The sequence below is a fragment of the Meriones unguiculatus genome, chromosome 5 (assembly GCF_030254825.1).
Source record: "Meriones unguiculatus strain TT.TT164.6M chromosome 5, Bangor_MerUng_6.1, whole genome shotgun sequence".
Classification (NCBI taxonomy): Eukaryota; Metazoa; Chordata; class Mammalia; order Rodentia; family Muridae; genus Meriones; species Meriones unguiculatus.
The window spans coordinates 134074200-134090196 of NC_083353.1; the positions used below are offsets into that span (position 1 = coordinate 134074200).

The window sequence follows — 15997 nt, forward strand, 5'->3', positions numbered from 1 at the left end:
CTTGAGTTTATGCTGCTTATGAAGTTCATTGTGAAACTGAACTACCAATTACTGAACATGGTCTATTGTTTCCAGTTGTCTATTATTATTGAGTATTTCCATTCTACTGCTGGGAAGATCAGTGCTCTAAATTCCAGTCTAACTTATTATAATAGTTCCCTTTATTTATGGGGACTATATCTCAAGACCCCCTCCCGAGTGGATGCCTGAAACCACTAGTGACAAACCCTGTAGATGACTATGCTAACCTTTTATGTAGATGTCCCTGATGACACTCAAATAATATTATAATATAATATTGGCACATAATCATTCTAACATTATTGTATAATAAAGTTTTGAGACTATAGTGGACGTCAATGTCAGGACTGCATGTAAGAGAGGAATACCTTTCTAGTTAAGTTCCAGCTTAGCTCTTCACAGATTTCTTCCTCACCTCTTTCTGCTTGGGTTCCAGATGTGATGAATATGTCACACAGTTGGATGAGATGCAGAGACAGTTAGCAGCTGCAGAGGATGAGAAGAAGACTCTAAACACATTATTGCGAATGGCTATCCAGCAAAAGCTCGCCCTGACACAGAGGCTGGAGGACTTAGAGTTTGACCATGAACAGTCCCGACGCAGCAAAGGCAAACTTGGAAAGAGCAAGATCGGCAGCCCTAAAGTAAGTGGGGAGGCGCCAGCCACCGTGCCTACCGTAGACACTTACCTCCTGCATAGTCAGGGCCCACAGATACCCACCATTCGGGTCAGCAGTGGCACTCAGAGGAAAAGGTATGCATGCAGCTATTGTCATAGTGTGATACAGTGGGCAGGTTTTAGTTGACTGCAAAAATTTATGTGCTTACGTTGTGTAGTACGGAGAAAGAGAAGGAAAAGAAAAAAATGAAAGCTGCTAATGGCCCTTGCTAATGCTGGTCTTTCTGCCACCCCATCCACACATACTGATTAACCATAACATAATTTTCAAGTGTCCGTTAATGTTTTTGCTGCTGTTTGTGTGTGTAAATATATATCTTCCTAGCCTCCAACCTAAAAATGGGTAGATAAAGGTGGATATTAAAAATGAAGCTCTGTGAACATGGGCCATCTCTCTGGAAATGATGCTATTTGTCATTTTTTTCTGTCATGGGGCAAAGATATGAGTTTGTTCTCTTAGGGGAACGCTTGTCCATAAGACTAAAACTGATGACTATTTGAAAGGTTGTGGTTATATTTCATAAAATGGAATAGAATACATGTAGTTCTTTCCTTTAAAGTTTTTGTCCCTTTTTTCACTGGTCATGTTAATATTGTTCAAAACCCACTTTTAAGGATTTTAGTGATGTGGCTTTGTGATCTTTTATTACGTTCTGGTTGTTGAGTTACTTGCCCTGTTTTCAGTTAATATAGTTAAAGTTGTTCTTTTGAGGAGCTTTCATTTAAGAATCAAATAATACATATATTTTCTATCTGTGGTTCAAACTGTCTATAATAAATTTCTATTTCAGTATTCAGAGTAGTTTCCAGAAAGGATTGTAACCTGATATGGAAACTAAAGAATTACGAAAAGTATTGATTTTCATATTTAAAAGATGATTAAATGCCGATATAAATAATGTTGTCACTGGTGAGGTTTTGAAAGGTAATTAAAGTAAAACTCTTTTGTTTCCTATATGTATTTTTCTTGGATCTCCTGCAAGACAATTTTCACCTTCCCTTTGTGATCAGAGTCGTCCCAGGACTTCAGGGGCTTCCTACCTACAGAGTTTATTAAGCGTTCCCCCTGATCCCACCTCCACAGAATCATTTCTTCTGAAGGGTTCCCCTTCCATGAGTGAACTCATCCAAGGGCATCGGCTCAGCAAGGAAAAAAGGTTAACCGTGGCTCCACCAGGTAAACACTTTTTCCTTGGGTGCATGTGATGCAAATGACAGTGAATAGACAGCTCTCTTCTCCCTAGTCCAACCTGCAAGTTGAACTATATTGACACGGGACTTCCACCACTGAAGTGAAAGCTCCTTCCTGTCTTCTTCCACAGTCAGATACCACGCATGTCTCAGGAATCTCCAGGAGTTTCTTTCCAGTGGCCTAGGAAGGAGAGGAGGGTTGGAAGGTTGGGTTAGGCAAAGAGAAGTGAGCAGCAGGTACAACACAGGACATGCACACATCTGTCTACAGTTCTGTAGTTCATAGCTGTCCCATCTTAGTTTTTGTTTCCTCTTAACATTTTCAATGTAAATTCAGCAGATGGAGTCATATTTATAACAAGCTTCTAGGGATAATTTCTTTTTTGTAGTGATTCAGAATGCCCAAATCCTTGATGGTTCTACTCCTTGGGAACATTCAGGTTTTCATATCATGTTCCTGTAGTGACACTTCTTTGATGCTTGTCAGTTTGCTGCAGTTTGCTTTAGCTTTATGGTTTTTTACCTTTTCTTAAATAAAAATGTGGTTTATGCCTCATCCAGTAAATTCAGTCTGTCCCTTGTGAAGTCCCCACACAGATAAGAGGTGGAAAACAAGTCCATGAAACAAAATAAGCACAAGGACAACCATTACTTGTCTTTTGCAGAAAATATAATCCTCAACTGAGCTAAAATAGTTGCTAGCAGCTACAAGATCAGGAATTTCACACGAACATCTGTATTTCTGGCCACTTTTAAAAGACATTTGGATGTGTGGCAGCTCTAGGCTAGGCCTGTATTCACGCCCGTCAGCTGTGCTGTCAGACAAAGCAGGCTCTACATATTGTCATAGCCTCTACCACTCCCTAATGATTAAACCCAGCTCTCTGCGCTGTCCCTCACCTAACCTCCGAGACTGCCAACTTGCCAAATTTCATCTACATTTTTTAAACTTCCAATTTATCTTCATTCCTCTTTGAAACCCCAGCCTTTGGGTCTCTAATTATTTTCTTTTCTGATTTATGCTGCATACTGATTAGGATTAAATATGTGGTCTAGGAGACTGGAGAGATGGCTCAGTGGTTAAGAGCACTTATTGGTCTTGCAGAGAACCTGGGTTTGTTTCCCAGCATCCTACAGTAGTTAGTTGATAACCATCTGTAACTCCAGATCCAAGGGAGAAGACACCCTCTTCTTCCATGAATACCAAGCAGGCACATGGTTTACATACATATATGCAGGCAAAATATACATAAAAATAAATAAATTTAATACAAAAAATAAAAAATGCAATCTTATATTGTACAGTAAATGTTTAATTTTTAAGAATATTTGAGGAAATAAGTAATGATTTAAAATGGCTAGAATTCATATAGTCACGTGTAAGTTGCACACATATACGCATGTACATACCTATACATATGCACATCTGTACACATCCACATATACACACCTATACACAAACACAAATAAGTAATTATTCTTCTGAGTATTTTTCATAACCTACTTTCTGTTGTTTTATACCCTTTTAGAGAGCACTTGAAGTATTCTTTGAGCTGCCAAAGTGGTGATGATTTATTAGGGTACCTAATGTGGGTACCCTCATAAAAATCTTTCTAGCTTTTCAAATGGACTTACTAGTACTGCCTTAATAGAAAATAACTAAAATAACTGATATAAATAATAACTATTACATTTAAGTATTAGGTAACATGCTAATAAAATTTAATGTTAATGAATATTAACAGCAACTATTTTCATTATTGTATGGCTGTTTGCTCCTTATGCCCATTAATGTCATTAAATTTATATCATTATATTTATATCATTATAATTACATTGTAGACGCTATTAATATCATCTCATAAACTTTTTATGTTGATACTTAGTTTTACTTTTAAGATCAATTATTTTGTCTTTCAAGATTTATTTTTATTATTTTAAAATTATGTATGTGTGCACCTGAGTGTAGATACCTTAGAGGTCAGAACAGGACATTGAATCCCCTGCAGCTAGAGTTACTGACGGTTGTGAGCCTCCCAACATGAATGCTGGGAACTGAACTTAGGTATTCTGAAAGAGCAGTGTGCACTCTGACCACTGAGCCGTTTCTCCATTTCTTTGTACTGTATTTTTATTTCATATGCTATTATCACATCCATCATTCTTTTCACTTTTATCTATTATCTTGTATATGTGCTGCTTGGGATGCTGCTTGGCATAGCTTCATGCTTTCAACTTTTCATCTTTTTGGTCTTTGGCTCAGAAGTAAGATGATGGGTTAAAAGTTGAATATTGTTATGATTTTTGCTCCATTTTGGTGTTGCTTTAGAAAAGTTTTATTATTCTATCTGCCCTATGGAACTGTTCACACCTTCTAATTGTCAATACTTTACACACTCTGTAATGCCCTCAGCTTTAATATACTTAGCTTACATTGGTGAAAGTACCATTACACGGTCTTAAACTCTTTAATTTTGAGAAACTGGAAAATATCATTAGATATGAGTACTACACACAAGATCGAAGCTATAAATACCATGGAATTCAGAATCATCAATAGATTTAAAAGTTGTTTTCATGATAACTTAACATTTTATCATTCTGTGTTTCTAGCTATTTATTTGAAATTAAAATATGAGAGATGGGGAGGCAGAGGCAGGTGGATCTCTGTGAGTTCGAGGCCAACCTGGTCTACAAAGTGATTTCCAGGACAGCTAGGGATGTTACACAGAGAAACACTGACTCAGGGGAAAAATGAGGAGGAGGAGGGAGAGGGTGGAGAAAAAAAGTAAACTATTATAAACTGAGGAATAATTTCTGTTATATATTAGGAAACTAACCACTTCGTTTATTTTTTAATAATTTCTTATTTATGTGTATGAGTGTTTCACTTGCATATATGCCTGTGTATTCCATCATGCCTAGTGTAGGCCTTGAAGCTAGAAGAAGGGGTAAGATCTCCTCTTACTATAGTTTCAGTGCTTGTGCACTGCCATGTGGATGCAGGGGATCAAATCCTGGTCCTCTGGAAGAGCAGTTATCTACTTAGCCCCCAAATAGACCAGTTTCAGCCTTAATAAATTCTTATCAAATCAATATTTTCTAAAATATTCTGGCTAGGAGAATTACTGTAGCAATTAATCATACACACCAAGCATAGTTTCCAGAAATATATACTTTATTAACAGTATATCTTAATTTTATTAATGTGAATTAGTGTTTGAGACATTTATTTAGTTTTTATTCGTGGTTTTAGTATTAACTATTGACTATTATAAAATTTCTGAGAGCAATATATATTTATCATTTTTAAGGAACAGTCCCCCTAGTTTAAAAAAAGCTTGCTAATCACTTTGTAAAATACATTTTAACATATTTTATTTTAATAAATAAAGAAATTTATTATTTATTTTTCTGTTTTTGGGGAGAATTCTGGCCTTGCCTGTGACTCTGGTTCAGCTTTAACCAAATCTGCTCCTGAAATCTCATAGCTTCTCATAGTGGGTTTTTTGTTTTTTGTTTTTTGTTTTTACTTATTTGTTTTGATTTTATGTGTTTAGGTGTTTTGTTTGCATATATGTAAATCCACCATATGTATGCAGTACCTGAGGAGGTTAGAATAGGGTGTCAGCCGCTCAAGTACACAACAAGGACATTTGCTCAACCATGTTCATAGCAGCTTTTTTCATAATAGCAGAACCTGGAAAAAACCCAGATGTCCCTCAATGGAGGAATGTATACGGAAATTGTGGTACATTTACACAATGGAATACTACTCAGCAATTAAAAACAAGGAAATCATGAAATTTGCAGGCAAATGGTGGGATCTAGAAAAGGTCATTCTGAGTGAGGTATCCCAGAAGCAGAAAGACACACATGGTATATACTCACTTATAAGTAGATACTAGACATATAATATAGGATAAACCTACACAAATCTGTACACCTAAAGAAACCAAGCAAGAAGGAGGACCCTGGGTAAGATGATCAATCCTCACTCAGAAAGACAAACAGGATGGACATTGGAAGAAGGAGAAAACAGGAAACAGGACAGGAGCCTACCACAGAGGGCTTCTGAAAGACTCATAACCAAACTTTGGGCAGAGCACAGGGAATCTTAGGAAAGAAGGGGGAGACAGTAAGACCCAGAGAGGAAAGGAGCTCCACAAGGAGAGCAACAGTACCAAAATATCTGGGCACAGTCTTTTCTGAGACTGATACTCCAACCAAGGACCATTCATGGATATTACCTAGAACCCCTGCTCAGACGTAGCCCATGGCAGCTCAGTATCCTAGTGGTTTCCCTAGTAATGGGAACAGGGACTATCACTGACATGAACTCAGTGGCTAGCTCTTTGACCATGTCCCCCTAAGGGGGAAGCAGCCTTGCCAGGCCACAGAGGAGGACAATGCAGCCAGTCCTGATGAGACCTGATAAGCTAGGGTCAGATGGAAGGGGAGGAGGACCTCCCCTATCAGTGGACTCGGAGAGGGGCATGGGAGGAGATGAGGGAGGGAGGGAGGGAATGAGGGAGGGGGCTACAGATGGGATACAAAATGAATAAACTGTAATTAATATAAGATATAAAAATAATATAAAAAATTAAAAAAAGAATAGGGTGTCATATCCCTTGGAATAGGATTTACAGACTGTGGTGAGCTTGCTATATGGTTGCTGGGAATCGAATTCAGATCCTCTTTCAAGAGCAGCAACTGGTATTAACTGTGGAGTCCTTCTCTCCAGCACCTTAATTTCTTGTTCTTGACATTATGAATATACTCTCTGTGCTCCCCAAGGTCTGTTATCAGCTAAGCTGAGAAATTATTCTCAACTTTGATGACATTGAATCAAAAAGTATTCTGTTGTGACAAAGGAATTTATAATCAGACAGCAGATTGTACATCTTCATATGCTGCCAATTATTTCATATCAATGCCCTAACTACTAATTAGGCCTAAATAGCAATGATATCAACTATCTTACCATTCCAATCATTAAATAAAATCAGCCTGCCAGAATATATAAGAAGTTAACACATTTTACGAGAGACTATTTTTGTATTAAATACTTGATTTTGCAGTACTTTTTACAAGATGAACAACAAATTTCAAATTTAAAAATTAATCTTTCACTTTGCTTTTGAATTAATATCCTAAGCAGTTTGGTCTTTATATTGCTTTGCTTTTTTATATTATTTTGATTGTCCTCATTGCTCTGTCCCTCCCTCATTCTGTCTTACTCTGTCTGTGACAACATTGCTGAGCTAATGTGAGAGAATGGCATTGTTCTAAAATCTGATTTTTGTTCTGTAATATTTTGGATTTTGCTGATTTGAAAATCAGCTCACCTAAACACATTACCCTTAGCCATGCAGCCACTGCTTTAGATCCGTAGTTAACACACTCACATTTTTACACTGAAAATTGCCTTTTACATTTAACTATGTTCAAGCAATTAGCCCACTTTTTTCTGTTGTGTTACAAACTTTGGTATTAAACTTATGCCAAAACCACATTTCTTTTATTAACCTATTTGCTCACTCATTCTTCAAAATTTAACAAAATTATCGTGCATGTGTCAGGCACTTTTCTTGGCTTTTCATATATGGTAGTATTTAAAACAGTTGTCACCATTGTTTGTCATGAAAATCAAAATATGATAAGGGAGATAGGCAAACAAATGATTTTAACAGATATTCCTGCTACTAAAATAAAACTAGAAATATTACAGAAATTTTCCCATAAGAGACACAGAACTGGCTATAAAGCGCCTCTACTTTAATAAGGAGGAACTAGGGATACAGCAAAAAGAAGGGAAAAGATGCAATGTGTGCAATGAGAAGTAGATATGCAGATGTGTGCAATGAGAAGTAGATATGCAGATGTGTGCAATGAGAAGATAGGGTGCAGATGTGTGCAATGAGAAGTAGATATGCAGATGTGTGCAATGAGAAGATAGGGTGCAGATGTGTGCAATGAGAAGATAGGGTGCAGATGTGTGCAATGAGAAGTAGATATGCAGATGTGTGCAATGAGAAGTAGATATGCAGATGTGTGCAATGAGAAGATAGGGTGCAGATGTGTGCAATGAGAAGATAGGGTGCAGATGTGTGCAATGAGAAGGTAGGGTGCAGATGTGTGCAATGAGAAGATAGGGTGCAGATGTGTGCAATGAGAAGATAGGGTGCAGATGTGTGCAATGAGAAGATAGGGTGCAGATGTGTGCAATGAGAAGTAGATATGCAGATGTGTGCAATGAGAAGATAGGGTGCAGATGTGTGCAATGAGAAGATAGGGTGCAGATGTGTGCAATGAGAAGGTAGGGTGCAGATGTGTGCAATGAGAAGGTAGGGTGCAGATGTGTGCAATGAGAAGGTAGGGTGCAGATGTAAACAGCAAGAAGTTGCGGGTGCAGATGTGGGCATTGAGGACCTGTACCCACCTCTCTTTCCCTAAAATGTGAAATGTGATTGAGGAAGACACACACCCAATGTTAACCCTGCACAAACACATATACTGGTGAGTATACCCCACACACATATGAATACCACACACATACACAATAAATAAAGAATATTTTGGAATTCTAAGATTTCTATCTCTTTATTTTCTTATAAAGGGTATAAGCTGTGTGCCTCATATGTATCAGTTTTACCATCATATATGTAAGTGTAAACATTCTAAAATCTTTTCTGATGTCATCTCCTTTGGGTAGAACCAGCAGCTTTGTCCTTTGTGCCCATAGTACCCTGATTTCTTTTCTAAGCTCCTTATGGATCTGAACTTCTTTGGTCTTTGGATCTCAGGATCACATAACCTAGAACGCAGTACCAGTCACCCATTGGGTGTTGAATAAGGAGGGTACAAATTGTGTACAATATTTCAAGTTTGTTAGCTATCCATCTGATTATTCCGGTATATAATATAGTGTATTTCAGATGTGGCTTAATGTAGATGATGCATTAAAAGCTACTTGGCAATTTTTCAATTTTATTTCTCTATAAAGAAAGTAGACCTCTGTCATAACTGTACCCGCCCAACTTTTGTAACTTTCTAGAACCATTCTATACATTTGCAAGCAATTATACATAAATCTCTCTCTATATATATATAAAACCTAAACCCAAATGTTTTATATATATATTATTATTATTATTAATAGCACTGGTACAACCATAAACAGTTATGCATGTTTTCACATTATATCTCCCTCTATCATATCAATGCATCATTTTCTTTATTTTTAGCCATAGGAAACTATATAACAGGGGGAAAATCTTAAAGAAATCTTGAAATATTTCCCTGTGTAAATCTGGAGTAATTTTTCCCAGATGACAAAAACTATTGCCATCAGACAGTATAACTTTACACTAGAGCTATTTAAATTAGCATCACATAAGGGGCATAGGAGGAGATGAGAGAGGGAAGGTAGGATTGGGAGGGGAAGAGGGAGGGACCTACAGGTGGGATACAAAGTGAATAAACTATAATTAATATAAAAATAAACATTTAATTAAAAATTAGCAGCACATATACTTTTAAATTCTGTAGTAGGCACATTAGAAAAATAAAAAGTAACCTTTCTTAACTTATCAGTATATTTTATTTACTATAGTCATAATAGCATTTCAATAGGAAATTCTGCTGTTTCTGTTTCTCAGTCTTTGAAATATAGTCAAATCAAGCATGTCTTGTTTGAACCAGCCCTGTGCCAACTCTCTAGTAGTATTGCATACAGTTCGAGACCTTGCTTCCAGTAGTTTTGATTAAAAGAATTTCTGAATGTAAATGTATCTTTTGTTTTTCACTATGTTTTTCTGGCATAACACACTTTGTATACCAGGCTAGCTTCAAAACCATAGAGATCCACCTGCCTGTGCCTCTGGAGTGCTGGGAATACCAAGCCCAGCTAATTGTAACTTTTGATAAGTAATTTCTAATTTTTAAAATAGGAATTAAGATTGTACATAGTCTTTTAAATTGGACTGTTGGACCATTTATTTGCTCCTATATATGGATTCTTCATTGTTTTTCTCTGATTTATAGTATTACTCTTCTAAATACATTAAGTGTTTGCATAACTGTCCATATGGTATTGAAAATCAAGGCCCCTAGGATGAGACTTTCTAGAGAAGCAATAAGGAAGGAAAGATATGCTGTGACATATGTAAGTTTCAGGAAATCTCAGGCAATGACCCCCACCATTCCTACTTTCAAGGTCACCATCCCTGGCCAAAAAAACCCAAACTAAACCAAACCAAAAGAACAACAACAGAAAATATCAACCAGGTGACACAAAGCCCCAAAAAGACACTTCTAGAGTCTGTGCCATGTTATAGATTCTGTTTTAGATTTACTGAAATGACCACCTCCATCTAATAATAATGCAGTAGTTCAAATAGAGATTGAAACGTTTGTATGTTTTATACTACGGCCTTTTTCCTGTTTGTGTTCACTACCTTTAAGGCAGAGAACAGTCTTTATTCCAAGCTGTAGTTAATTGCTGACCTTTAGTTCCTGTGGTATCCTTTGTGCCAGGGGATTGATACAATGACTTGCCCTTGATATTGCTTTCATTCCAAAAGTTTGCATGCAAAGAAGAGTTCTGGTGGCTAGCTGTACCATTCCCTATTATACTTCATAGGGAAAGGACCATCAGTTTCTTCCATACTATTATTATTATACTATTCATTTCAGTCAGATGGCACTCATTGATTGTAGTCTACTATTTGTTCTCATGTCATGTTGTAACACTATTTATTGAAATAAACCTTTAGGCTTTATGGCTTTTACCTGAGTTGTCCAAACTGTACCTTTCAAAAGGTCTTTTCTTGTCTGAAAAAACAGATTAAGAGAAAGCCATAGCTGATGTCAAAGGAAGCCTGTCTCTAGGATAACCAATTGTTTCTCCTATCTATCTAGGCCTACATACATAAAAGAGATTCACAATGAAGAAATCATTAAGGTTATTATAGCAGTTCTGAGGCTGTCGTCATGTGAATTTATGTTATTTTCTCCATTTTTTTATTTGGAGAATCCTTGTGAAAAAACTGTGTTTTTCTTTTCTTTTTTCTCTCTCCTCTCCTCTTATCTTTTCTTTTGGGTCTTACATAGCCTAGGTTGGCCTCAATCACTATAAAGCTAAGAAGGATGATCTTGAACTTCTGACCCTCCTGTCTCTGCCACCTTAGTTATGAAATTACAGGTGTATGCTACCATGACTTGTTTATGTTGTGCTGGGGATTAGTCCCAAGACTTCACACATACTAGGCAAGCTTTCTACCCATTAAATTCGTCTACTTCAGTACTTTATAGCATAGTTCCCAAGAAAAGGGGTTATTTTAATAGAAAAAAGAAAACATCCATTTTCTAGTATATAAAACAAACTTGATTTTTGAAAGTATAAAATATATGCCAGGCATGGTTGATATATTTGCAGCACTTAGGAAACAGGCAGGAGGATTCAAGCTCAAGGCCAGCCTGGACTATGCAGTGAGTTAAAGTTTAACCTAGGTTATATAGCAAGTCTTTGTCTCAAAAAATTAATTTATTATAAATTGAATATGTAGGCAAAAAGAGCAATGTTCCTGGATTTACTATGAATTCTTACAGTGTGTTAGATTTTAATTTTTCTCAGAACATTTATTACTTAAAATGTAACTACATTTTAAATTGTATGCAAAGACTTACAGTCTAATTCATTAATGCTTTTTAGTATTATTAACACAGCAGGCATGTATTATAGTGGGGAGTGGCCCTTTCTACATACAAATTCTAGATCTGAAGCCCCTTCTGAGTTCAAAGTGAGTGGGTAGGGGCTACAGGAACAGTCTTCTAAGAACATGGTGCAAATTGTGTATAGCTGTGATACCCATAGAAGACCCATTGTGGCTACTTTCTATTCTTTGGTTTTGAACAATATAGTGAAAATATGGTTACACAGCATTTTTAGCTAGACTGCCTAAGGTGACCTATGATTTCAACTTGTGTAGCTAATCAACTAGAAAAGGTCCATAGTGTACTATAGTCATTAAAGGACTTTACAGCACCCCTAAAAACCTATGGGATTCCCCTTTCACACACTATCTCTTTAATTACCTATTGCTCTTGTTTAGATGTTTGTGGCTTAATGTGCTATGTCTAAAAGGTATAAGATAAAAAAGAAAAGCACAACTCAAATGGTTGATTTTATTCTTTTCTTTGCTGGCTTAAAAAGTTTAAAATTGAGCTTGGAAAATTGGTCAGTTGGCAAGCAAAAGAATCTGAATTTTGGTCCCTAAAACAAGGTCTGGTCATGTTTGCCTTTAACCTCAGCCTTCAGAGGGGGAGGGTAGACAGAGGTAGATAGGTCCCTGGTAGTAACTGGTCCGCCAGCCCACCCAAATCAATAAGCTTCAGATTCAGTGAGAAAAACTACCCCCTCACCCCACAAACCTGCAAAGTCATAAAGATATGCTATAGTCATGTGACTCATTGCCCTTTAGTAATCACCCTTTAGCTAAAATAAGATCAGTGATACTCATTTAGATTTGTAATGTAGCAACTTCGTGAAAAGTACCCATAAAAGCCTATTGTCTTGGCATTAGTCATTACTAGAGTAACTTTCTTATTTATTTTTTGAATAATCAAATCAAATCAGATTTCCTTCCCATGAGTTGCCTAAAGAATTGTCCTCATATGATCTCATCAGTTAGCAAATATTCTCTTAAAATAGGCTAAATTCTGTTACTCTTAAATCGTAATTTAAAATTTTCATTTAGATATTTATGTAAAATATGTACATATATTTTGTAGAATAATGGCCTAGAAAAGTACTGTCATTTTAACTGTTTTTGTTTTTAGTGAATGTAAAAATTGAAAGAGTTTTGTTAGTTTTTTGTTTTGTTTTTGTTTTTGTTTTAGCTGAAAGGAGCATGCTTTTCTTATGCTAAGGACTTGTTTGCTGTTCTATTGCTCATCATTTTCCAGTTTTTAAAATCTAAACAGATCCCAAGTTTTTAATTGCATTTAAGATTATATCTTACTACTGATACAAACTCAGCCTCTGGAAAGCTTGGTCATGAAGACTGAAAGTAGACATTGGAATAGGAACGGGTACCATCTTCTTATGGTCCTGTGTTACCCAGGGCCTTGGTACAGGTGTCTCAGTGAGTACACTGTTAGTTCGTCTTCAGTACCTGCTTTTGGCTGTCCAAGCAGTCTGGGGTTTTGTTGTTGTTGTTGTTTTGGTTTTGGTTTTCTGTTTTTTTGGTTTTACTTCCATTCATAGGATACTTTGGAAAACTTCAATTCATAGACTATTTTGAAAAATGATATAGTCCTTTACTCTAAGTAGGTATTTATGGAATAAGCCATACATAATGACATTAGAATCAGTTAAACATAATTTTTTTCTCTTTTTATGCACTACTTGACATCAAAAGCAAAAAGAGGTAAGTTGGTTATAAACACATAGCTGAGCCATATTTTCCTTAATAGATTTATTCCTTGCCTGACCTAATTTCCATAAATAAAATACTTTTACATCAAGAAGCTTATAATTGTAAATTCCTTAAAAATACATGTAAGTACCTTTTATAAAATTGGATTTTTAAAAAGAATATTTAAACATATTACCATTCCTATAAATGTTTTAATTTAAGTCTTAGGACATTTGGAAACAATTTAGTTTTGGTTATTGTTTACTTGCTAATGTACATTACATATTATACGAACTCATTTCTTAATATAAGAAAAAGAAAAACACAGAACAAAAGAACACCGCAACAAACCAAACCAAAAAGCAGCTGACATTGGTGAAATCCTTAACTTTGAGATTCATTGATTTGCAGAAGAGGATGTCCAGATTTCTCAGAATGTTCTCCAGTGTGATTTTTCTGTAATGATTTAAAAACAAAAATTATTACGTAAGAAAATCAAACACATTTTATTGAATTGTATCTCATGGATTTTTCTTGTCTGAGATATATCTTTATAACTGAACTTTTTAGTGAATTCCTGGGTATAATTTGTTTAGTGTATTTATCTCTGTGTCTTTGATGATGAATTAGGACATGAAATGATGATCTGGATTTGATATATGCTAATTAACTTTGCTTACCAAGGATTGATAACCTTATTATCTTGAATTAACTCTGCTAACTTGCATTGCTCTTGAGAAGGGGATTTCTAAGTAAAGGGTCATGTATGAAAAGGTGTTTAATCTGGCAACATGGTGTACTTTTACCTCTTGGTGCCACTGTAAATAATTACTCTCTTTCCCTTTATCGTCCATTTCTGTCACGCTCATGATTTATTCCGAAATTGTCCACAAGCAAAAGGTGCATATAATTTATATATTTCTCTTTTGTAAGATTATCATAAACTGGATTTTTTCTATAAATATTGTTTTGTGTTTTTTGGCTAGCCATATGACATCATGATAGCATATGGCAAGTCTATACTTTTCAGAGTGCAATGAACTTGTATGTTATTGTCATTTAAGGAAGGCAGAACCAGATACTTTTAAAAAATTTGGTTTTTTTGCCTGAATTATATTAATATTTTTTGATATTTCAACAGTTCTATACTTTTGTACTCTGAAGGATTTTAATGTATAACAACTGTTTCAAACTATCAGGGATATGAAGATGTAATGGAGTTTGCTGTGTTGAACACTGAGTGTCTGGTGCTATAAATTAACATATTATACCCCAGAGAAGTTGGAAGTTATACTATCATTAATTATCAGTGGTTACTTTTAGAGAAAATAAAGCATTTGTGGAACATGTGATACAATTGGCAAAAGGGATGAGATAGTCAACTCTGTGTTTGATTATAAATGAAGTGTGAATTGTGGCCAATCAAATGGTCACAGCTACCTATTTTTATTAGTGTCAATGTATCATTAACTCATTAATGGAGTTTGAAAACATTTTACTGATTGTAATTAGTATTTCTGTGTTTCTATCATTTGCTCTTATTTTTCTTTCTCTAATATTTCTGTCTCCAGTTTTTCCTCATGTTTCCTGGTGTTTTTAGTTGATATACTTGGGAGCCCTTAGGACTACTTAAGGAGTGTACTTGACACTTTTTTCTGTTAGTTCATGAATACACTGTTAATCACTTCATAGATTTAGTGAGGAATAATTTAGTATTGTTGTCATTGATACATCTTAAATGGTAATTTAAAATTTATTTTTCTGATTTGAAATCTCCAATTATCAAAAAGAAAAATTAACATTGCTACATTAACCTTAAAATCTTTATTAGATAGCATTTCTTATTCCTTATCCTTATTCTTATTCTCTTTCTTATTCCTTTGGTTAGAAACCTATTTTGATGGCAGGATTGTGTGATTCACAAACTCTTTCTTCCTTGAATGGATTTGTCAAACATTTACAAAGTACTCATAAAGAAAAATATCACAGATGCTTTAAGGGAAGTGGAGTACATATTTTGGAGCAAATATTTTGCATCACATTGAAAATTGTCTATGCAAACTACTGAGGGGGAAATAAGCAACCTTAATTAGACATTCTGCAAGGAAAGTTGCCAACAAAAGATAGAGGTGATGTGTATGGAGCTTAAAGAAGTTAGATAGTTTCTTCCTGGAGGGTGGGGAATGCTGTTCAAGACCAGACAGTTCTGAATAGTCTGAAAGAGAAGGGGCATTTCAGAAGAACAAAAAGATAGGAACAAAGGCTTTTGGAAATAGATTCTATTTTATTGTTTATTTTGACCTTTGTTTCTTTACTATAGTTAGTCCCTTATTTCTTGAAGTGGAAAACATCAGTCATAACCAGACCTTCCTTTTTTTTTTTGCCCTGTTGTCTAATCAATGGGCTCTGTGCTACATGTTTTCACAAGCATTCTCTCACCTAATTTAATGGGAATTCTGCAAGACTTTTGTTTAATGTCTCCACTTATCGAGTAAGTAAGGCTTAAAATTTGATGTTCAGAATAGTCAAATTACTTATTTTGTCACTTAGCTACTGGTCCACAGAGCAGGAAGCCAAACACAATGTCTCTTTAAGTGTATGGCTCTGTGGCAGAGTTCAGGCTTAATGTGTCTGAGGACTATATTCAACCTTTGGCAAACCAGACATAAATACATACTGTATTAGT

At 35.6% G+C, this 15997-nt stretch overlaps 1 protein-coding gene across 6 annotated transcripts in view; it reads left to right on the top strand.

Annotated features, from left to right (window-relative positions):
• The window catches only part of Bicd1 (BICD cargo adaptor 1), a 182225-nt gene that overhangs the window by 145634 nt on the left and 20594 nt on the right, over window positions 1–15997 (top strand). For 3 of the 6 annotated variants that reach the window (XM_060384558.1, XM_060384559.1, XM_060384561.1), the window contains exon 7: window positions 458–665. In XM_060384558.1, coding sequence (XP_060240541.1) covers window positions 458–665 — 208 coding nt within the window. Of the gene's footprint in view, window positions 1–457; window positions 776–1683; window positions 1878–15997 lie in introns of those variants that run through there. The other 3 variants (XM_060384557.1, XM_060384556.1, XM_060384560.1) reach the window with 3 other exon arrangements.